Here is a 25,002-nt window from a genome sequence, read left to right as displayed (position 1 = left end):
CCCATCTGGTCGGTGATTTATCCAACTTCAAATCTTCCAGTTTCCTCAGCACCTTCTCCTTAGCAATAGCTACTGCACTCCCTTCTGTCTCCTGACTCATTTGAAGTTGTAGTAAGTTATTGTTGCCTTCCATTGTGAATGCTGATGCAAAGTGCCTATTTAGTTCCTCTGCCATTACCTTGTTTCCATTACTATTTCTCCAGCCTCATTTTCCAGGAGTGCAATTTCCAATCTTGCCTCCCTCTCTTACCTTTTATAAAACTTTTTATGGCAACTGGCTTCTGTGCTTTTGAGCTACTGAGAGAAGCAGGCCAATTGGAGATCCTGTACTTGATTGCTACCTCGAGGTGTTCTTGAATCCCATGTAAATAGACTGCCTAAAAAAAATTGGGCTTGTTCTCTTGTATTGTTACCAGACCCCAATCCCCTCCCCAGCACACTCTGGCTGCTCAGGTGATTTGGGTAGAGAACTAAGGAGAATAAAATGTTGGAAAGATTTAGACTGTGCTTTGATTAATTTTCTCCATAATTGTGCTTGAGAAATATCATCTAGCCAATGTTAATTAATTGACCCCCTCCCTGTTGCTCATGAAATAATTGTAGGATTTACTTTTCCATTACTGGGAGCCCTTGATAACCTTGCCCATTATACATATATTAATCATTACCGTGAAAGCTTCCATTAACCTAGGATCCTCAGTCTTTTGGCAGAGAGAAATCTCCGATTTTCGCTAATCTTTCTGTAGGGAGAAATGATTGGGATGTTGGTTTTCAAATCAACGCAAGTAAGGTTATTTTCCTTGATTGCAAAATCTTCAACCAGGTGGCTCAAATTTAAAAATAAAAGGGAATGCCAGGTCTGAGATGAGAATTTTATTCTTACTCAGTGATCTGAAGGTTTGGAATTCTCTAACACAGAGGACTGTGGAGGCTCAGTCTTTGAACATGTTCAAGATGGAGATTGATAGATTTCTGATTCCCAGTAACATATTGGGTTTGGAGTGGGTAAAATCATTTGATGTGTTTGACCAGCTATGATTGTATTGAACAGCAGAGAAAATTTGATGGGCTGAATGCCAATTCCTCTGCCATGGTAGAATTCAAACCTTTGTCTCTAAACTCATGCCTGTAGAACGGCACCTTGGGGGTTCCAGTGACAATCAGTAGTAAGTTTCTCAACTGCTTTTTTGATGTGTGTGTCTATGAAAGTGGCAGAGCACATTGAGAGAATAATTTGCAAAGTTCAAGCAACTTTGGGCTTTATCGAGAGAAATTGAGTACCAAAACAGGGAAATTGTGTTGAGCTTTTGTGAAGTTCTGGTTAGGCCTGAATGAGAGCAGTAGGTCTGCTTCTAGTCCTGCACTTTAGACATAGAGTTCTACAGCATGTGTTGTGGAGGAAATGCAGAGAATCACCAGGAGACGCAGAGGGTTCTTCAAGAAGGAGGTCTTTTATTTGCAAACAGAAAACTGTGACACTCAGAAAGCAGATTCTCGAATGTCCCCGAACCTCTGGGTCCGTGAATTTTTATATTTTTCTTATCATTTTTCTGCTAGCCTATCAGCATGTCCAACTATATTAATCAAAGTACCTCACTCTAGCTAGACAACAAACCAGTCATGTTAGTTCCCATTATCTCTTTCGTTGTACATTCTACTTAACGTTATTCTAATGTCACAGTTAGATATTTAGTGCTAACTTTTGCAACTATGGTCTTTCATTCCAGACCCTACTTAATATTTTCATAATGACATGGTTAGATATTTATTATCACCTCTGCTACAGTGATCCTCCATTACAGACTAACCTGTCATGATTAGATATTTAGCTATTCCATCTATTACAATAGTCTCCTGTCTCAACCTGACTCTACTAATTAATAATTAGTAATGTCATGTCCCAAATATTTATGGTCTCAATCTTGTCATATTGACACTTAACAGGGAGACTAGCTCTACCATCTGTTATGTCATCTCACCATAGTGACCTTTCAGCCTCAACCTTAATCTACTAGTTGGTGTACTATTCTTATCCCATCCTGCCTTCCACAGATCACAGATTGCCAGTGATCTTCATGCTTTAACCCTTCCCATGCTTTCATGCTGTTTATTTTCCATACATGGAGACAGGCCCTTTGGCCCAAATTGGTCCATGCTGACCAAAATGTCTGTCCACACTAACCCCATTTCTCTGAACTTGACCCATATCCTTCTAATCCTTTCTCATCCATGCATTTAGAGTCATAAAGATGTACACCACGGAAACAGATCCTTCAGTCCAACTCGTCCATGCTGACCAGATTTTCCAACCTAATCTAGTCTTATTTGCTAATCTACTCCCTCTAAACCCTTCCTATTCATATAGCCATCCAGATGCCTTTTAAATGTTGCAATTGTGCTTGTGTCCACTACTTCCTCTGGCAGCTCATTCCATACACGCACCACCCTCTGCGTTAGAAAGTTGCCCCTCAGGTCTCTTTTTTATATCTTTCCCCTCTCACCCTAAACCTATGCCCTCTAGTTCTGGACTCCCCCATCCCAGGGAAAAGACCTTGTCTATTTATCCATGCCCCTCATGATCTTATACACCTCGGTAATGTCCACCCTCAGTTTCCTACACTCTAAAGAGAAAAGTCCTAGCTTGTCCAACCTCTCCCTATGACTCAGATCATTGCATCCAGGCAACATCCTTGTAAGTTTCTTCACTACTTCTATACTCAATGCCCTGACTGTTGAATGTCACAAGCCTTCTTCACTGCCCTGTCAACTTGTGATTCCACTTTCAGGGAACTGTGAACCTGAACTCCAAGGTCCCTCTGTTCCACTACGCTCCTTAAGGCTCAACCATTCACCATGAAACATGGACATTTACTATAAACCGACCGACTCCCACAGCTACCTAGACTACACCTCCTCCCACCCTGCCCCCTGTAAAAATGCCATCCCATATTCCCAATTCCTTTGTCTCCGCCGCATCTGCTCCCAGGAGGACCAGTTCCAATACCGTACAACCCAGATGGCCTCCTTCTTCAAATATCGCAATTTCCCCCCAGACGTAATCGACGATGCCCTCCACCGCATCTCCTCCACTTCCCGTTCCTCCTCCACTTCCCACTCCTCCGCCCTTGAGCCCCGCCCCTCCAATCGCCACCAGGACAGAACCCCACTGGTCCTCACCTACCACCCCACCAACCTCCATATACATCGTATCATCCGTCGTCATTTCCGCCACCTCCAAACAGACCCCACCACCAGGGATATATTTCCCTCCCCTCCCTATCAGCGTTCTGAAAAGACCACTCCCTCCGTGACTCCCTCGTCAGGTTCAGACCCCCCACCAACCCAACCTCCACTCCCGGCACCTTCCTCTGCAACCGCAAGAAATGCAAAACTTGCGCCCACACCTCCCCCCTTACTTCCGTCCAAGGCCCCAAGGGATCATTCCATTTCCGCCACAAATTCACCTGCACCTCCACACACATCACTTATTGGACTCCTCCATCGCCAGACCATAGCAACACGACGGTTGGAGGAAGAACACCTCATCTTCCGCCTAGGAACGAACCCTCCAACCACAAGGGATGAACTCAGATTTCTCCAGTTTCCTCATTTCCCCTCCCCCCACCTTATCTCAGTCAAATCCCTCGAACTCAGCACCTCCTTCCTAACCTGCAATCTTCTTCCTGACCTCTCTGCCCCCACCCCCACTCTGACCTATCACCCTCACCTTGACCTCCTTCCACCTATCGCATTCCCAACGCCCCTCCCCAAGTCCCTCCTCCCTACCTTTTATCTTAGCCTGCTGGACACACTTTTCTCATTCCTGAAGAAGGGCTAAGACCATAAGACCATAAGACATAGGAGTGGAAGTAAGGCCATTCGGCCCATCGAGACCACTCCGCCATTCAATCATGGCTGATGGGCATTTCAACTCCACTTACCCGCATTCTCCCCGTAGTCCTTAATTCCTCGAGACAACAAGAATCTATCAATCTCTGCCTTGAAGACATTTAGCGTCCCGGCCTCCACTGCACTCCGCGGCAATGAATTCCACAGGCCCACCACTCTCTGGCTGAAGAAATGTCTCCGCATTTCTGTTCTGAATTTACTCCCTCTATCCTAAGGCTGTGTCCACGGGTCCTAGTCTCCTCACCTAACGGAAACAATTTCCTAGCATCCATCCTTTCCAAGCCATGTATTATCTTGTACGTCTCTATTAAGTCTCCCCTTAATCTTCTAAACTCCAATGAATACAATCCCAAGATCCTCAGCCGTTCCTCGTATGTTAGACCAACCATTCCAGGGATCATCCGTGTGAATCTCCGCTGGACACGTTCCAGTGCCAGTATGTCCTTCCTGAGGTGTGGGGACCAAAACTGGACACAGTACTCCAAATGGGGCCTAACCAGAGCTTTATAAAGTCTCAGTAGCACAACGGTGCTTTTATATTCCAACCCTCTTGAGATAAGTGACAACATCGCATTCGCTTTCTTAATCATGGACTCAACCTGCATGTTGATCTTTAGAGAATCCTCGACTAGCACTCCCAGATCCCTTTGTACTTTGGCTTTACGAATTTTCTCACCATTTAGAAAGTAGTCTGTGCTTTTATTCTTTTTGCCAAAGTGCAAGACCTCACATTTGTTCACGTTGAATTCCATCAGCCATTTCCTGGACCACTCTCCCAAACTGTCCAGATCCTTCTGTAGCCTCCCCACTTCCTCAGTACTACCTGCCTGTCCACCTAACTTCGTATCATCGTCAAACTTCGCTAGAATGCCCCCAGTCCCTTCATCCAGATCATTAATATATAATGCGAACAGCTGTGGCCCCAACACTGAACCCTGCGGGACACCGCTCGTCACTGGCTGCCATTCCAAAAAAGAACCTTTTATCCCAACTCTCTGCCTTCTGTCAGACAGCCAATCCTTAATCCATCCTCGTAGCTCACCTGGAACACCATGGGCCCTCACCTTGCTCAGCAGCCTCCCGTGTGGCACCTTATCAAAGGCCTTTTGGAAGTCTAGATAGACCACATCCACTGGGTTTCCCTGGTCTAACCTACTTGTCACCTCTTCAAAGAGTACCAACAGGTTTGTTAGGCATGACCTCCCCTTACTAAATCCATGTTGACTTGTTCTAATCAGACTCTGCTCTTCTAAGAATTTAGAAACCTCATCCTGAAACGTCAATTCTCCTGCTCCTTGGATGCTGCCTAACCTGCTGCGCTTTTCAACCATGAAACTCCTGCCTTGATTTGACTTTCCAACATACACAACCTCACACTTATCTATATTAAACTCCATTTGCAGTTTCTTGGCCCACTTCCCCAGCTAATTAAGGTCCTGCTGCAAATTCTGACAACCTTCCTCACTGTCCACAATCCCACCTATTTTGTGTCCACATCACACCACACCAGGGTTTATTTGGAAGGACTAGCTTTCGGAGCGCTGCCCCTTCATCAGGTGGTTGTGGAGTATAAGATAGTAAAAGTTTACAGTGTGATGTAACTGCAATTATATATTGAAGAAAACCTGGATTGTTTGTTAAGTCTCTGATCTTTTAGAATAGGCATGTTTGTTTCAGTATTTTCATATGTAAATTCCAGAACTTGCTTAAAGTTACATTCTGAAGTGAACTTTAGCAATTGGTGTCATGTCGGCCCAGGTAATGCATTGAGGGTGCGAGGTGCCCTGTGCGAGGCTGTCTGTGCCACAATGTTCAGACTGATTCCAATCTAAAAAAGAGATTTACAGAATCTTACACGGATGCATGCAGTTTTTGAGCAAATAAAATGTAATTGTGCAAGTACAAGTTCATTCCACAAACTTTTATGTGTGTATGTGTGTGTATGTGGGGTGGGGTGGTTGTGAGTGTCTGCGAGAGAGTGAGTGTATGTGTGTAAGTATGAGTGTAAAGGGGTATAAGTCTGTGAGATGATGTGTGGCAGTGTATGTGTGAGCGTATGAGAGAGAGTCTGCATGAGTGTATGGATCTATAGGAGTGCGTGTGTGTGTGATATGTGCAATGGGGTCACCTGTAATGTGACATAAATCCAAGGTCCCAGTTGAGGCCAACCCTATGGGTACCGAACTTGGCTATCAGCCTCTGCTCAGCAACATTTCATTGTTGCCTGTCCCGAAGTCTGCCTTGGAGGACGGTCACCCGAAGGTCCGATGTCGAATGTCCCAGACCACTGAAGTGTTCTCTGACTGGGAGGGAGCACTTCTGTCTGTTGATTGCTGTGTGGTGTCCATTCATCCGTTGCCGTAGCCTCTGCTCGGTCTCACCAATGTACCATGCCTCAGGGCATCCTTGCCTGCAGCGTATGATATAGACAATGTTGGCTGAGCCACATGAGTACCTGCTATGTACATGGTGGGAGGTGTCCTCATGCTTAATGGTGGTATCTGCGTCGACATTCTGACATGATTTGCGCACACAGTCTCGCACAGGGCACCTCGCATCTTCAATGCATTATCTGGGCTGACATGACACCACTTGTTAAAGTTCACTTGAAAATGTATCTTTTGTGCTTTACATACGAAAGAACTGAAACCAACATGTTAATTCTAAAAGATGAGAGACTTAACAAACAATTCAGGTCTTTTTCAATATATAATTTCAGTTACATCACACTACAAACTTTTGCTATAAATTCTGTGTATTACAATCTTATTCTCCACAACCACCTGATGAAGGATTGGCGCTCCGAAAGATAGTGCTTCCAAATAAACCTGTTGGACTATAACCTGGTGTTGTATGATTTTTAACTTTATACACCCCAGTCCAACATCCCCAAATTATTTTAGTGTCATCAGCAAACTTGCATTCTCATATAGGTAATAACAATAATGGACCCAGCACTGACCCCTGAGGCACTCCACTCGTTACAGGCCTCCAGTCCAACAAGCATCCTTCCACTATTACCCTCTGCTTCTTACCAATTATGTATTCAATTTGCCAGCTTGCCCTGGATTCCATGTGATCTAAACTATCATGTGGAACCTTATCAAAGGCCTTATTGAAGTCCATATAGACTACTGCCCAGCCCCTGTCAACCTTCCTAGACACTTCTTCAAAAAACTCTAACGAATTTGTGAGACGTGATTTCCCCCACTCAAAGCCATGCTGACTACTACTAATTCTAATGGACATGAGTAAAAATACTTTTATGTAGGGGATGGTAGTGAGCTGGGACCTTCTTTTTGAAAATGATGGCAGTGGAGACAATAAATGATTTCAAAAGGAAATTGCATGCATGCCTTAAGGAATCCATGTTTGCAAGACAGTGGTGATAGACCAAGCATGCACTTGATGGGCTGAATAGCCTTCTCCTTTGTCATAATGACTCAATTATTTGCGATCTTAGACTCTCGCTAATAAGCAAATATTTTGGTTTGTCTTTGATGAATTCACATTTTCCCATGTTAAATGCTTGTCTTTTTTTGTATTCACTCATGGGTTATGGGGGTTGCTGGTTGGCCAACATTCCTTGCCCATTCCTAGTTGCCTTTGAGAAGGTGGTGGTAAGCTGTTTTCTTGAACCGCTGTAGTCTATGTGCTATAGGTAGACCCACAACGCTGTTAGGGAGGAAGCCCCAGGGCTTTGACCCAATGACAGTGAAGGAACTGTCTGCTACAGTTCTCAAGCAGCATGAGCATGTGAACAAAAGGAATTTTATTATGTTTTGGAGCATGGCATGCTTTTGGCATAGTTGTCATTGGAGGTAACTGAAGCAGAGACTATTGTGTCTTTTCAGGGAAGACTCAATAACACTTGTAACTGAGCAACATGGTTGTGATGTTAGTTTTAAGTGACACCAGATATGAGCCAGGGCGTTTCGAAAGACCAAATCACCTCTTTCTTTCCTATAAAATCTCTGTTTCTGAAGGCAAACTTAAAAGTATATGGAGAAAAGAAAGAAATGGAATTAGAATGGAATTTTTTATGGAGAAAATTTCCATTATTCTGAAATGAGTTTTCTTTTCTAGGGACCACCCATGCATTCAGTGGACAGGCATCAATCGGTTGGTACCTACCTTGGTTTTCTATGCAGACGGTATTGTAACAAAGGACAGCACCTTACGCTTAATTGGAGGTATGTAGGATTACTGTGAAGTCTGGTTAATCAGACACTTGTCTGAGCATGGCAGAGTGAGCTAAGCTGTCTTGCTCTGTAATTGGCAGAAGACTTCTCCAGAATAAGAACAGTAAGCTTAAGAGTCAGATTCGGCCTCTTTCTGTTCTGTTTATGGATAGAGTATATATGTGTGGAATTTTTGTTTTAGAAACTTTTAGTAGTTTCATTGTGCAGTGAACTGATGTAATCTATCAGCACTTGATATTGTGAATATTATTATCTTTATCAAAATTCTTGGTTTAATTTTCATATGTATATTTCTTGGATATCATCAGCATTTCAAAATTAAAATCTGTTCTACTGTCAAAAGCTTTGAAAAAGTCTTTGAAAAAAATAGCCCTTCACATTGATACTTGTATTCCCAAGTTTCAAAGCCTTCTTCCCAGAAATCTCTCCATCTGTGGCTTTAGTCCCTTTGACCTCTTCCTTTTAATATTTTCTGCCTACTTTTTTCTCTGCCCCTGCATTCCGTTGTATAGGATTCTGAGACCTGAGGAATACAAGAAAATCCATGACAGGTGTCATTTCCCTGGCCCTACACTCATCCCTGGAACATCTGGATAGCAAGGATACTTACATCAGACTCAAACTCATTGACTAGAGCTCTGCCTTCAACAGTATTATCCCAAGTAAACTAGTCTCCAAACTCTGAGACCTAGGTCTCTGTTCCACCCTCTGCAACTGGATCCTTGACTTCCTGACCCACTGACCACAATCAATGAGAATAGGCAACAGCACCTTCTCCATGACGATCCTCAACACCAGTGCCCTGCAAGCTGTGTACTCAGCTCCTTACCATACTCCCTGTACACCCATAATTGTGAGATCAAATTTCACCCTATCTCCATCTACAAGTTTACTGATGACACTACGGTTATCGGCCAGATCTAAAACAATAATGAGACAGAATACAGGAAAGAGAGAGTGCTTGGTGATGTGGTGTGAAGATTACAATCTTACCTTCAATGCCAGCAAAACAAAACGTCCACCCACGTTCATGCGGTGGTCAAGAAATCACAGTAACCCCTCTACTTTCACAGGAGGCTAAGGAAATTTGGCATATCCGTAAGACTCTTACCAATTGTTGCAGCTGCACCATAGAAAGCATTCTATCTAGATGCATCATTGCTTGGTATTGCTGTGCCCAGGACTGTAAGAAACAACAGCCCGGTCCATCACACAAACCAGACTTGCATCAGCTGACTCCATCTATACTTCTTGCTGCCTCGGAAAGGCAGCCAACACAATCAAAGACTCCTCCTTCCCCGGTTATAATTGATTCCAACCTCTTCTGTCAGGCAGAAGATACAAAAGCTTAAACACATGGACCAACGGATTCAAGAACAGCTTCTTCCCAGCTGTTGTTAGACTTCTGAATGGATCTCTCAAATTTTAAATTTAATGTTGACCTTGGTCTCTGTACACTTTCTCCGCAGCCGTAACATAGTATTCCTCGATCTGCTCCATTACCCCATGCTTGCAGGCTTTCTCGCTCTCGGTCCCAGCGTGGTCTGGAGGAGAGGTTCTGGCACAACCTGCTTGAGGAACTGTATTGCTGAACTTCTGACTTTATTTTTCTAATTATTTTCCTAAGATCCTGTTGGTAGGTACCTTTTATACCTAAGATGGTACTGTAAGTGGCAACCATTTAAACTTTTATCTGCACTCATATCAGTATACCTGACAATAAACCTCATTCCACAAGAAACCACACAATAGGAAAAAAAGCATTCACCTACGTAGCCCATTTCCTCCAATCTGGAAGGTGATGAACAGTGGGAGCATTGCTTGAACCCCAACTATTTGCAAAATATTTAATGATTTTGCACCAAAGAATTAAATGTGTTACTTCTAAACTTGCTTATGACATAAACTAGCTGGGATTGTGAGTAGTATGGAGATTGTGAAGAATCTTAAAGGCAATTTAGACAGGGTGAGTAAGTATGCAGGTATCCACTTTGGTAGGAAAAACAAGAGAATGATTAAAGTTATGGTAAATTGAGAATGTAATTGAAAGCAAGCACACAGGTACAGAAGGCAAACAGTAGGTTAGCCTTCAGTGCAAGAGGGTTTGAGCACAGGTGGAAGGAGACCTTGGTGCACCTTTACAGGGCCTAGCTGAGGGCACATCTGCATAATTATGTGCAGTTTTGATCTTGCCCAAGAAAGTATTTATCGGGAGTGCAGCAAAGGTTCACTAGATTTATTCTGGGATGGCAGATCTGTTTTACAATGAGAATATTCACTGGAGTTTGGAATAATGAGAGGGGATCACATTGAAATTTTAACAACTCTGTTAGGGCTGTTCAGTTTGGGACAATATTTCACTCATCTACAGTTGCTCATATGTTCCTGGCAAGGTCATCCAGAGCAAAGGTCATGGTCTCTTGATACAGGATTGGCCATTTTAGGGTTGAAATGAAGAGAAATTTCTTTACTAGATGAATGGTGACTCTGGAATTCTCCATTGCATAAGGTTGTGGAGGCCAGGTCACTGAAGCTTCATTGCCTCCTATGATTAAATGCTGAGACTGAATTAGCATTAATTAATGCAGCCATATAACAGTATCAGAGTTAATTGATTGTGATGTATGCCTTTTCTTGTAGAACGCTACCACTTGGCGTACAAGATTGTGCGCACTGAGAGCAGGCTGGTACGTAGCATTCTGACGGTGCATGGCTTCCATGAGGTATGTTCACTTTGCTTTGTTATAAGATAATGTTTGTTAAGTTGAAGACCAATGGATGACTGTGTGATACAAAGACCAAAATGCTGAAATGTCAGGGTTTCAAAGGCTTGGTTGACAAACTTCAGAATTCGTACAGAGCCCATAGCGTTTCAATTGTGTTTCAAGAGCTCCAGCTAACTGGGAGAGAATGCGACGTCAACTCAAGGGAAACTAATTTAATCACCTAATTCATACTATGCCTTCTTGGTGAGGCTTTAATAGGGGTTTTAGAGGAATCTTTGCTCTGTATCTAATTCCATGTCGTACCTGTCCTGTTTTTTCAATCCGTCCATGAGATGTCCATGCATCACTGGTTGGGCCAACATTTTATTGCTCAGCTCTAGTTGCCTTTGAAAAGGTTGTGGCGAGCTGCCTTCCTGAGCATCGATGGTGGAGGGAGTAATGTTTGTGGTGCCAATCAAGTGGATTGCTTTGTCTTGAATGGTGTCAAATCTTATAAGTGTTGTTGGACCAATAGACCAAAAAAATAGGAATAGTACAGACACAAATATTACAGACAAACTTTTCCTTTCATGAAGTCAGGCTGATTCCATTTGGTTAGATTGAGAATTCCTAAGGTGTTGCTATTAATTCCTTAATAATTGATTCCAATGTTTTTCCAACAATACACATTAGGCTAATCAGTCTGTAGTTACTCACTTTTTGCCTCACATTGGCAAAATGTGAAAAAACTGCATTTTTGAGCTGTGCTCATCCAGGAGAGTGTGGAGAATTCCATTACAGTCCTGGCTTGTGTCTTGTCTAAAACGGACCTAAGGGGCAACTTTTTCATGCAGAGGGTGGTGTGTGTATAGAATGAGCTGTTAGACGAAGTGGTGGAGGCTGGTACAATTGCAACATTTAAAAGGCATCTGGATGGGTATATGAATAGGTAGGGTTTAGAGGGATATGGGCCAAGTGCTGGCAAATAGGACTAGATTAGGGTAGGTTATCTGGTCGACATGGACGAGTTGGACCGTGCTGTATATCTCTATAACTCTATGACTCTTGTCAGTGGACAGGCTTTGGGCTGTGAGGAGGTGATTTACTCACTGCAGGATTTCTAGCCTCTGAGCTGTTCTTGCAGCCACAGTATCTGTATGGCAAGTCCAGTTCATTTCTGGACAATGGTATCCCCAGGTTGTGATTTTGTTATGGTGACACTCTTCGGTCCAAGGAGTCCATGTCGAGCATAATCCCAAACCAAGCTAGACCCACCTGCCTGCACATGGCCCCTATCCCTCCAAGCATTTCTTATTCATTTACTTGTCTAAATGTCTTTTAAAAATTGTAACTGTATCCGCATCCACCAGTTCCTCTGGAAGTTCATACAACACATGAACCACACTCTGTTTTAAAAAAAAAGCCCCTCATGTCTAATTTAAATCTTTCTCCTCTCACCTTAAAAGTATGCTTCCCGCTATTGAAAAACCCTACCTAGGGAAAAGACACCTGCCATTATCCTTACCTATACTCCTCTTTATGTTATAAACCTTTACAAGGTCAGCTATCAACCTCCTAGTACCAGTGAAAAAGTCCAAGCCTATTCCCCCTCTCCTTATAACTCAAATTCTCCATTCCCAGCAACGTCTCGTGAATTTCTTCTGAACCCTCTCCAGCTTCCTATAACTGGAACCTATATACTGGACATAGTACACCAGAAGACACCTCACCAACATCCTGTACAACTTCAACATGACTCCCCAGCTCCTATATTCAAAGGTCTGAGCAATGAAGGCAAGCGTGCTAAACACTTTCCTAGGCTTCCTATCTTTTTGTGATGCAAACTTCAAAGAATTATGTACCTTCACCCCTCGGTCTCTGGTCTACAACACTGCCCAAAACCCTTCTTTTAATTGTATAAATCTTGTCTTTTTTTTACCAAAATACAATACCTAGAGTTTATCCAATATAAACTCCATCTGCCACTCCTCAGCCATTGACCCACTTGACCAAGATCTCTTTCTAATCTTAGATAACCTCCTTCACTGTCCACTACACCACTAATCTTGGTGTCATCCATAAACCTACTAACTATGCTTTGTATATTGATGTGGAGGTGCCTGTGTTGGATTGGGTGGACAAAGCTAAAAATCACAACATCAGGTTACAGTCCAAGATTATTTGGAAGTACAAGCTTTTGGAGTGCTGCCCTTTGTCACGTTGCTAGTGGGGCAGGATTATAGGACACAGAATTTATAGTAAAAGATCCAAGTGTTGTACAACTGATGGGATCTTTTACTATAAATTCTGTGTCCTATAACCTGGTGTTGTGATTTTTAGCTTTGTGTATTATATCTAAATTATTTTATATTGTTATGACACGGGGTAAACCCCTCTGCTAATTTAAACCCGACACACAGAGAAACTCACCTTGTGCCGTAATCTGTTAAATTTCGAGAGGCAAAGAACTATCCCAGAGGTCACTATTTAAAGTAAAAATTAACAATTTTATTCTTTAAGCCGAAACGAAAACATTAAACGACTATTTACAACTTCTTTCTCTTAAATCTACCTTTTACCTCCCACTCTACGATACTGGTCTGATTTTTAAAAAAAACCTGATTAAGATTTACAAACAAAATCATATTTCAAAACCAGTCAGCTTTGTCGATTCTCCTTTGTAGATTTTTTGCTGTATTTTTCTGGGTCGTTACTTCTTCGGTCATCTGCTGCATGAATGTCTTATGGACAGGTACCATTCGGAGAGTTAGCTGGCTGTCTTTATGTCGGTGCTTGCTTGGCTGCTCTTTGTTGTTCTCTCCCTGACTGTTCAAAATGTCCTGTTTTATAGCCCCAAACATAGGATCATTCCATTGGTTTGATGTCATCCCAAACAGTAAAATTCAAATTTGATTGGATTTTGGTATCTGGAGCATAATTTAAACCGATTGGCCGAATTAAATTTGTTTTTGTTCCATGGCAACACAACTCCAGCTATTTGTTTCGACCAAGTGTTACACTTTTACCTTGTTCAGGACACTTTGTGTTTCACAAAGGTACAGTACACTCTACATCTTCATAACCAATCAATGTCGAACAAAGTGGACCCAGCTCCGATCCCTGTGGAACGCTGCTGGTCACAGGCCTCCAGACTGAAAAACAGTCCTCCACCATCACCCTCTGTCTCCTGCCAATAAGCCACTCTGAAGCCAAACACTTGTCAAAACCCTGCTCTCTGACATTCAATTTGGGTTCAGCCTGTGCTCATCCCCTGATGACATTACAGCCTTGATCTGAACATGGACAAAAAAATACTGAATTACCACGGTGAGATGAGAATGAGTGCCCTTTACATGAGTACAGTATTTTATTGAGTATGGTGTCTCTGTCTTGATATTTCCGCATTGACTAAGATTTTAGGTATGCTGTGATAATTGGTTGCAAGCTCACTGATGGCTAGTCAGGCCTTTCCATGACCAGTACATTCTCCCACAATGGGTACAAGTGAAGGCAGAGTTGGTGCTGGGGCTGATTAGATCTCTCTTCCTTTTCTCTTTACTCAGTCTCAATGGTCCTTGTAACCCCTGGTAATGTAACATCTCCAAACATGATCTGTGGGCTGTATTCCCTTTGGTCATGGTCAATGTGAAACATTGAGAAGGACTTCCTGAGGGGACCTTTGAAATATTAGGGTGGGCCCCTTTGTTCTGCTTACCAGTGGCTAGGTCTCCATATGACACTTTTTTGAGGAACGTGACTGTTGTCCATTCAGGAAACACGATCTGCCAAGTGCAGTTTGCTTCGCAGGAATGGAATAGCCTATATTGTCAAGACCATGAAGTACTTAAGATCCAGGCCCTCTCCAAAATGAGTCTGTGCTCGCCAGGCCGACAACATGAGGCCACGCTGCCTCAATGCTCTGACTTGCTCACCTGCCACTCTCGCTCTGCCGTCCCCGTGGGACTCGGCCTGTGCTCGCTCTGCCGTCCCCGTGGGACTCGGCCTGTGCTCGCTCTGCCGTCCCCGTGGGACTCGGCCTGTGCTCGCTCTGCCGTCCCCGTGGGACTGGGCCTGTGCTCGCTCTGCCGTCCCCGTGGGACTGGGCCTGTGCTCGCTCTGCCGTCCCCGTGGGACTGGGCCTGTGCTCGCTCTGCCGTCCCCGTGGGACTGGGCCTGTGCTCGCTCTGCCGTCCCCGTGGGACTGGGCCTGTGCTCGCTCTGCCGTCCCCGTGGGACTGGGCCTGTGCTCGCTCTGCCGTCCCCGTGGGACTGGGCCTGTGCTCGCTCTGCCGTCCCCGTGGGACTGGGCCTGTGCTCGCTCTGCCGTCCCCGTGGGACTGGGCCTGTGCTCGCTCTGCCGTCCCCGTGGGACTGGGCCTGTGCTCGCTCTGCCGTCCCCGTGGGACTGGGCCTGTGCACGCTCTGCCGTCCCCGTGGGACTCGGCCTGTGCACGCTCTGCCGTCCCCGTGGGACTCGGCCTGTGCACCCTCTGTCGTCCCCGTGAGACTCGGCCTGTGCTCCCTCTGTCGTCCCCGTGAGACTCGGCCTGTGCTCCCTCTGCCGTCCCCGTGAGACTCGGCCTGTGCTCGCTCTGCCGTCCCCGTGAGACTCGGCCTGTGCTCGCTCTGTCGTCCCCTTGGGACTCGGCCTGTGCTCCCTCTGCCGTCCCCGTGGGACTCGGCCCGAGCTCGCTCTGTCGTCCCCGTGGGACACGGCCCGTGCTCGCTCTATCGTCCCCGTGGGACACGGCCCCAAATCTGTGCTCCTGCCGGGTTCGTGTCGTGACCTGTCTGCCTTGACTCCACTCTCCAGTAAGGACAGGGCCATGTGCTGGGGAGGAAAATTGCTACAAAGAGGAATGAAAAAGAAACAGAAAGGGAGAAGAATTGGTGTGCAGAGGAGCTCTGACTGGGGGATATCTGTGTTGGTGTTTGCTGTTGTCAATGTTTGCAATGTGGTTCAGCTAGCAGATCCCTCACGCATGATCAGTGCATATGTCATATCAAGGAGCCCTAGGAAGACCCTTTAATGGGACCGAAGGGAGAAGCTGTTTGCTGGTTGGAATCTTTCCTAACACCTCCCTTTGTTTTTATTCATGCATGGGATGAGAGTATTGCTGACCAGGCCAGTATTTGTTGCCCATCCCTAATTGCCGTGAGGGCAGTTAACAGTCAACCACATTGCTGTGGGTCTGGGGTCACATGTAGGCCAGACCAGGTAAAGCTGGCATTTTCCTTCCTTAAAGGACATTTGTGAACCAGATAGGTTATTCTCACAATTGACAGTGGTTTGCATGATTCTTAATTCCAGATTTTTTATTGAATTCCAATTCTATCATTTGTCATGGTGGGATTCCATCCCAGGTTTCCAGAACACTCTCTTGGTTTCTGGATTAACAGTCTAGTGACAGTACCACTGGGCCTTCACCTGCCCACGAACTATCGCCATAGAAACAAAAAGCAGGTGTAAGCCATTCGGCAGATGGAGCCTGCTCCACCATTCATCACGATCATGGCTGATCTTGCTCTCTCCGCTACCCTTGAAACCTTTAAACCTTTAGCATCTAGAAATATATCTATTTCTTTCTTAAATATAATTACAGCACCAAAAGTCCTACAGTTCAGAATGAAGTAATTGAACACATCTTATCCTCACTGCCACTTCAAATGAGCTTCATTATTTAGCGTTTCCCCAATATCCTTGCACATTATTTCTATCCAAATAATTGCCCAATGTCCTCTTAACTATGATTTGGAGATGCCAGTTGGACTGGGGTGTACAAAGTTAAAAATCACACAACACCAGGTTATAGTCTAACAGGATTAATTGGAAGCACACTAGCTTTTGGAGCGACACTCCTTCATCAGGTGATTGTGGAGGGCTTGATCGTAACACAGAATTTATAGCAAAAATTTGCAGTGTGATGTAACTGAAATTATACATCAATTTTTCAATTGTGCTTCCAATTAAACCTGTTGGACAATAACTTGGTGTTGTGTGATTTTCCTCTTAACTACTTAGGAATGAGAATAAATGTTGGCCTTGCCACCGACTCTCGCATCCCATTAAGGAATGAAAAGTGTGACTTGATGTTGATAATATGTTTTAATGTAGGTAGGCCACTAGCACGACATACCACTCCTTAATAATAAAGTTTCCAAAGCCAATGCTTGGTACTCATTCATTTGTACCTTCCTTTTTTCCTTACAGGTGCATCCCAACAGTAATGATTTCAACCTGATGTGGACAGGTTCTCATCTTAAACCTTATGTATTACGCTCACTGCTGGAATTTCAAAAAGTCAACCACTTTCCCAGGTATATATTTGGAGTGATGTTTCTTTGAAAGTTTGATTTATTTGCTTGATTGTGGTTTTATTTACAACCAAGTTGAATTTATTTGTTTTGGGTGATCTTAATTTCTAATGCAGTGTTTCCTCGAATCCTCCTGCATCTTTCCTACACCCTGAGACAGGTGGGGCATTTGGAACCTGGTGAGGAGAGACCGGGCTGCAAGGAAGAAATGGAGAGTCAGTGGGGGAAATGCCACAGTCGGGCTAGCCTAAGCAGGGTGTCTGCAAGGAAGTTGGGAAAGAGAGGCAGACAAAAGGGAGCGGAAGAGAGAACAGGCTCAATCCTGTTGTTCCATTAACTTGGAGCTAGGGGATCTTGAAAGACTGGCAAAGTGAAATACATGCAAATTAAAGTGGTATTTCTAGTTTAAGGCTGGATATGTTCAGGAAGTTTGCGGTGGATACTACTGGAATGAACACTGCCAATTGTTAAATTTAATAATTGAGATCTAAGGTGCAGTAAGAAGGATAGGAAATACCTGTTCAAAATAAATGATGGAAATGCATTTAGCTGCGACCTCAATGAATTGCTGAAGGTGTAGGGTCATATCTTTTTGTTTGTAGAAGTGTATGTCAATTATTTTGAGGGGAAGCAAAACTTTGCTATGTTGTGCGTATTCTCCTGTGCCATTTTGGATATTGTGCTATCAAGGAAACTAATGCTTTCCTTGTGTGTTGTGGCTTTAAGTTTAATGGAATTGATAATCATTGAGAGTATTGATGAATTCTTCTCTCTGTAAGTTCAAATATCCTATATATTGATAGAAATACAGAAGATAATGTCAATATGTGAATGCATCACCTATTCAAGGAGTTAGTGAGAATGAAAAATAGCCCCTGAAGATCAAAAATGTAACCCCAGGAAAGGTGTGGGGGTTGGGAAGGAAGAAGCTCTGATGTGAAAGCATTGGAGAGAGTTCAGTTAAAATTCATGAGGATAATTCCATGAGGATCTTCAGTTCTGAAGGAGATGTTCAGAGGTTAATTAGGACCTTCGATTATCATCTGAGATGTTGAAGGCTGAGAGTGGATTTTGTGGAGGTGTTCAGGTCATGAAGGTAGTAGATAGGGAGAAACTATTACAATTGTGAAAAATTACGAATAAGAGGGCAGAGATTTAAAATAGGTGGTAAAATAAAGACAAATGTGATATGAGAAAGTAAGTTTTCGCGTAGCCAAATAGTTAAGCTCTGGAATGGGCTGAGAGTGTGGTGGAGACTGATCTAATCAAAGCATTTTAAAGGGTGTTGGATTGTTGCTTGAATGGGAACAATGAGCAGGAGAGTGCCATTGAATGAAATGCTAATTTGGAGTGAGTAAGTGCAGACCTCTGGGCTTACTGACATGTCCTTGGTCCATAACAATTGTGACTGAGACACTGTGTAGTTCTGTGAACAACTTCATGTGAGTTATGGAAAATCTGCCATTGAGTCAAGCTGCAGTCCTCATTCTACCCATGATTTAATACTTAGAAAGGGCTGATTTTTATTTTATACTTTTCTTTATTTACAGTATTCAATTTTCTTTGTTTCAGATCCTATGAATTGACCAGGAAGGATCGGCTGTACAAAAATATCCAACGCATGCAGCAAACGTTTGGTTTCAGGCATTTCAACATTGTACCTCAGGCGTACATCCTCCCTGCTGAGTACCAGGAATTATGGAGTAAGGATCTTGCACTTTAGTCTTATCCTGATAATGCTGTCCCAAGTGCTGTGTCAGACCTGTGCTACTTCGTAAATGTGTCACTGAAACAACAATCCAGAGACCGTGACATCGAATCCCACCATGGAACCCTGAAAATTTGAATTTGGTTTACAAGTCAGAAAGTAGTAAAAATGACCATGATCAGATTTTTGTAACCAACCCAACTCGCTCAGTTCCCTTCAGAAAAGGAAAACTGCCAATTTTACCTGATTTCAGGCCTATATGTGTCGTCAGTCATAAACCAGCACTAACCCCTGAAATGGTTGAATAGTACACTCATACCAATCTGCAACTGTTGATTCAGCCAACCAACATCACCTCTGGGCAACTAACCCTAACCCTGTCCACATCCTGAACATGGTAAAAATAAGCACTTTTGACAGGGAATGATGTAAACATACCTGGTCTTGACTTTGTGCTCCAGGCGCTGCCAAAGGGACCGGCAATTTTTACCCGATTCAGTCTCTGCTGCTTGGTTAAACAAACATGAGTGGCTCCTTGTTTATTGTGAAAAGGAGGTATTCTCTATCCACTTGTACTCTAACTGCCCCACTTCCAAGAAATAAGTTAACTTCAAATCTCTGTAGAGTATTTCAGTATGCTGCTTTCAGGACTTCACTGTTTAGAAAGCTGCTGCACACCCCCTATCCTTAGAATACAAGAGCTGAGGCATACTGCTGAGGCTGTATAAGGCTCTAGACTGACCACATTTGGAATGTTATGAGCAATTTTGTGCCCCATATATAAGGAAGATATACTGATGTTGGAGGGGTCCAGAGAAGGTTCACAGGAATGATCCCAGGGATGAAGGCTCCACCATTCAAAATGATCTCCAAAATGATTATGTCTGATCTTGGGCTTCAACTTCACATACATGCCCGTTGTCTTACCAAATTATAGACAATCGTAGAAAAAAAATTCTTTTTGGTCTGCTTTGCCAAAGCTTATCACAACCTCTTTGCTGTTTGCGTAGATTGAATCTCTCTCAAGACTAATATACATGTTCTTTCATCATGTTTGTGCTGTATACTTTAATAACCTTACCTGCTAACTTACTCAACATTTTTATTTTTATGCCTCAATGTTTATTTGTATAGAAAAGTACAGCACAGAACAGGCCCTTTGGCCCATGATGTTGTGCCGAGATTTAATCCTAATGCAAAATATAATAATTTAACCTACACACCCTTCAACTCACTGTTATCCATGTGCATGTCCAGCAGTTGCTTAAATGTCCCTAATGACTCTGCTTCCACCATCACAGCTGGCAACACATTCCATGCATTCACAACTCTCTGTGTAAAGAATCTACCTCTGACGTCTCCTTTATACATTCCTCCTAATACCTTCAAACTGTGACTTCTCGTACCAGTCAATTCTGCCCTGGGGAAAAGTCTCTGGCTGTTGACTCTATCTATTCCACTCATTATTATGTACACCTCGATCAGGTCTCCTCTCTTCCTCCTTCTCCCCAGAGAGAAAAGTCCGAGCTTATTCAACCTTTCTTCATAAGGCAAGCCCTCCAGTCCAGACAGCATCCTGGTAAACCTTCTTTGCACCCTCTCCAAAACCTCTGTATCTTTCCTATTGTAGGGTGACCAGAATTGGACACAATACTCCAAGTGTGGTCTCACCTGGGACTTGTAGAGCTGCAGCAAAACCTCGCGGCTCTTAAACTCAATCCCCCTGTTAATTAAAGCCAAGACACCATATGCTTTCTTAACAACCCTATTTACTTGGGTGGCAACTTTGAGGGATCTATGTACTTGCACACCCAGATCCCTCTGTTTCTCCACACTGCCAAGAATCCTGTCTTTAATCCTTTATTCAGCATTCAAGTTAGACCTTCCAAAATGCAACACTTCATATTTATCCAGTTTGAACTCCATCTGCCATTTCTCAGCCCAGCTCTGCATCCTGTCTATGTCACATTGCAGCCTGCAGTAGCCCTCAATACTATCGACAACACCTCCAACCTTTGTGTCATCTGCAAATTTACTAGCCCACCCCTCAACCTCCTCATCCAAGTCATTTATAAAAACTACAAAGAGCAGAGGCCCAACAGAACCCTGCGGGACCCCATTCAACACTGACCTCCAGGCAGAATACTTTCCATCTACAACCACTCTCTGCTTTCTGTCAGCCAACCAATTCTGAATCCAGATAGTCAAATCTCCCTGTATCCCATACTTCCTGACTTTATGAATGAGCCTACCATGGGGAACCCTATCAAATGCCTTGCTGAAGTCCATATACACCATATCCACTGCTCGACTGTCGTTGACCTGTCTTGACACCTCCTCAAAGAACTCTAAGATTTATGAGGCATGACCTGCCCCTCACAAAACCATGCTGACTGCCCTTAATCAAACTATGCTTTGCCAAATAGTCAGAAATCCTATCCCTCTGAATTCTTTCCAAAACTTTGCTGACCACAGACGTAAGACTGACTGGTCTGTAATTGCCAGGAATTTCCCTATTACCCTCCTTGAAAAGAGGAACAACATTCATCTCCTTCCGACTCTCTGGTACGACTCCTGTGGAGAGTGAGGAGGCAAATGTCCTCGCCAGCGGCTTAGCAACCTCTTTTCTCGCTTCGCGGAGTAGTCTAGGATAAATCTGGTAACTGAGAGTTCTGAACAATTGAACACGAGATCACTTCACATGGAACAATGTGCCAACTGTGAAAACTTCAATTAGGCCAGCTCTGACTGAGGAACTGGAATGAGGTTCCATCAAATACACCAGTTCCTAATTGAGTTACATTTCCCATGCGTGGTTGTGTATGGACACTGCCTCCTGAAGTGTGGCTGGGTCCCGTTGGGCTCAGCCCTGGGACATTTGACTAGATTGCCTTATTGTTAAAGTTAGAATTCTGTTGATTCTGTTGCTCTACATGGAACTTGTTAATAATTATCAACGATTTTCTTTCAAGCTGCACATACAAAGGATAAAGGAGCATGGATTGTCAAACCAGTCGCATCTTCTAGAGGCCGTGGAGTCTACTTGGTCACAAATGTAAGTCTTTGTTGACAAGTATGGGAAAGCTGATGATATATCAGCTGTTGTGATCCTGATCTCCAATGGTCAGTAAATCACGGTTTAGATTTTACCGATTTTTGAATTCTGTCCCAACCGGATGGAATTGAGAGTGGCAAAATCTGTATTACATCTCAAAATCATTGCCTTTGGAGGTGAAACATGACCTAATGCTGATGAGTATGCCTTCCTGCTGTTCCAACTTCTGAACCATGTCAACAGTCCATCTTTATGGATGATCGATGAGTATGAACGTGAGATTGACTGTGGGTACACTTGGTCAAACTTTGCCCAAATTTGATCCTGCAACTTCTTCCTCTTAATATTTTGTAGCTGCAGGACTTCACAAAATATTTCTCAGTTAGTGAGATACTCTTTGTAGAGTAGTCACTCCTGTAACTCAGAAAATATGGGAGCTAATTTTGTGCACAGCAAGCTTCCACAAGCTTCCACAAGCAGCAATGTAATTATAATCCGATGATTTGTTTTGGTAATGTCAGTTGAACAATAAAGGTTGCCCAGAAAAGGTGAGAGTGTGAGGTTTGAGTAATAGCTAGTAACTCAGAATTTCCCATTTCTGTGCTTTGGTAAAATTGTGTCTCAATCGCATTCTTTTAACCTGAAGAAGGAGATTACTGCAGAACTATTTCATAACTCAATCACTGTGACACTAGGGATCGCCTTTTGGGGCTTGCATTAGAATGCTGTAGTTTCTGATCCTAAGCAACAAATGTTAAATGGTAGTTAACTGACATGTACTTCACTGGATGCTCCCCACCTTTCCACTGTATTTCACTCAAATCTTGTTCCTTATTTTTTTTTCTGATGTTCAGCCTAACCAGATTACAACAGATGAGAGCATCTTAGTTTCACGTTACATCCGCTCTCCGCTGCTAATTGATGGTAAGTTGTATATTTTAATAGCATACGCTGAACTTTCCGGCATTATTTGGTCATCTTTTCTTGGTGTTCTTAAATTGCAAATACTTGATAAAATGCTTGCTTTGTTCCCACTCTATCTTCCCATGCATATGGATTCATATGGCTCACTCAGGGAAGAGTAATATTCTATCTTTCATCGTTAATGTCTACATGATCAATGGCCAACACTTCTCCCCAAAAGTTAGATTTTTGTTTTGCCTCCTGCAACTGCATTCAAAAAGCACCATACGATGTAGCCACATGAATGAGGACTCTGCTGTCTGATTTTGTTAAATGTCCTTCTGTAACCTAGGCCAGTTATAACAACATGCTGTTTTGAGCTAATACTAAATTGTTTCTCAAGATCATATTACTCACTGAACTCTCTGTTCATGTTGCATTATACATTGCTTTCCTCTCTTTTCCTATTCATTTTTGCACTGTGATAGTTGCTGGTACAGTCCGTATTTATTGTTCATCACCCCCCCCATAATTCCCCTGAGTTTGATTCATCCTTAGCGGCTGCCTCTTCTTTATAGGCAGGCTGTTTCTTGACATCTCCGATTACTGAGGGTAGTTTTCACATGTATGCTGATAACACCAAACACAACCTCCCTGCTACCCATCTTGAACTTTACACTGATTCACTCTCTTTTCTGTAAACTTTGTGAGCCCTACATATCTTGCACAGACTTGTTTGTTCACTTGACTCTGCCTTCATTTATTTATCCTCCTCCTTTTGGTCCACTTTCAGATGCTCAGATCTCCTTATGTGGAATTCTCTCCTTAAACATTTCCTCTTCAATATCTCTATCTCTTTTACTTTAGGACCTTCCTTAGAAGCCACTATCATGAACAAGTTTGAGCTTTCTCTTCATGCATCTTCTTCCTTGATTTCACCTCCATTTTTTTCACATTTCTCTGTTTGAAGATATTATATCAAAGCTTGTTTTTTTTATTGCTTACACCGAAAGGAAACTTTTGTTTTCTGATCTTTTCTGTTTCAGCTTTTTAATAGACTGGTGCAAAAAATAATCTATGGTTTGCACTTTCAGGATACTGTTTCTTGTAAATCTTAGATTTCCCTTAGTGGTGCAGTGATGCCCTGCTTCTGCCAATCCTTGTGCAATGGTACTCCATGCACCCAACAATTCTATATGAAAAGAAGTTTCTTCCAAACTGCCTCCTGAATCCCTTCCTCATATTAATTTTAAATAATTGACCCCATGTTACTGAAGCAGTCTTTTCTCATTCACAATCTCAAATATCCCATATTAAATTATATATCTTAATTTTTTTTCACATTTCTCCAGTGGAATATTACACAGAGGATGTGTATATTCTGTGTACAATGAAATTACTAATCTGTTTGATTATGCTTTATGCAAATACACACAGGAAGCCTTCAGGAACATTGAATTACATTTTGACTGATGTTATAGAACATAGAACAATACAGTGCAGTACAGGCCCTTTGGCCCTCGATGTTGCGCCGATCCAAGCCCACCTAACCTACACTAGCCCACTATCCTCCATATGCCTATCCAATGCCCATTTAAATGCCCATAAAGAGGGAGAGTCCACCATTGCTACTGGCAGGGCATTCCATGAACTCACGACTCGCTGAGTAAAGAATCTACCCCTAACATCTGTCCTATACCTACCACCCCTTAATTTAAAGCTATGCCCCCTTGTAATAGCTGACTCCATATGTGGAAAAAGGTTCTCATGGTCAACCCTATCTAAACCCCTAATTAACTTATGAAAGTTTATGATATTAAGTTATTTGTAAACTTGGGTACTAACATGGACAGATCCATTTATAGCTTTGAGTTTGATTTTGTATTTCTGTATTGAGAGGGTTAATAAGGAAAGGAGTTAGTTCTATTTTTGAAGCCTGAATATTTGTTTACATGCATAACCAAGGCAAAAATAAATCATGAGCTTGCAAGCCAGATACCACTTTAGGATTGTCCAATACTCTACTTGTTCTAGCTTATCAACTCCAATAATAACCAATTTATCCCAACTCTGTTTCCTGTCAGCTGGCCAATTCTTTACCCATGCTACTATGTTACCTGCAACACCATCTTGTTATCTTTGACATTAATCCCTGCTGAGATCATAACATATCTCAACACAGCCAGCAATGAAGATAGAGACCCT

At 43.0% G+C, this 25,002-nt stretch overlaps 1 protein-coding gene across 4 annotated transcripts in view; it reads left to right on the top strand.

Annotated features, from left to right (window-relative positions):
- Positions 1 to 25,002, top strand: part of ttll5 (tubulin tyrosine ligase-like family, member 5) — a 453,533-nt gene that overhangs the window by 28,300 nt on the left and 400,231 nt on the right. For 3 of the 4 annotated variants that reach the window (XM_072567973.1, XM_072567972.1, XM_072567971.1), the window contains exons 3-8: positions 7,996 to 8,102; positions 10,752 to 10,834; positions 17,028 to 17,134; positions 18,704 to 18,834; positions 21,812 to 21,894; positions 22,749 to 22,818. In XM_072567973.1, the coding sequence (XP_072424074.1) occupies positions 7,996 to 8,102; positions 10,752 to 10,834; positions 17,028 to 17,134; positions 18,704 to 18,834; positions 21,812 to 21,894; positions 22,749 to 22,818 (581 nt within the window). The remainder of the gene's footprint in view (positions 1 to 7,995; positions 8,103 to 10,751; positions 10,835 to 17,027; positions 17,135 to 18,703; positions 18,835 to 21,811; positions 21,895 to 22,748; positions 22,819 to 25,002) is intronic. The other variant, XM_072567974.1, reaches the window with a different exon arrangement.

Source organism: Chiloscyllium punctatum, chromosome 4, assembly GCF_047496795.1.
Source record: "Chiloscyllium punctatum isolate Juve2018m chromosome 4, sChiPun1.3, whole genome shotgun sequence".
NCBI classification, from domain to species: domain Eukaryota; kingdom Metazoa; phylum Chordata; class Chondrichthyes; order Orectolobiformes; family Hemiscylliidae; genus Chiloscyllium; species Chiloscyllium punctatum.
The sequence above is the reverse complement of the archived record's forward strand: the minus strand, read 5'-3'. Positions and strand labels throughout refer to the sequence as shown.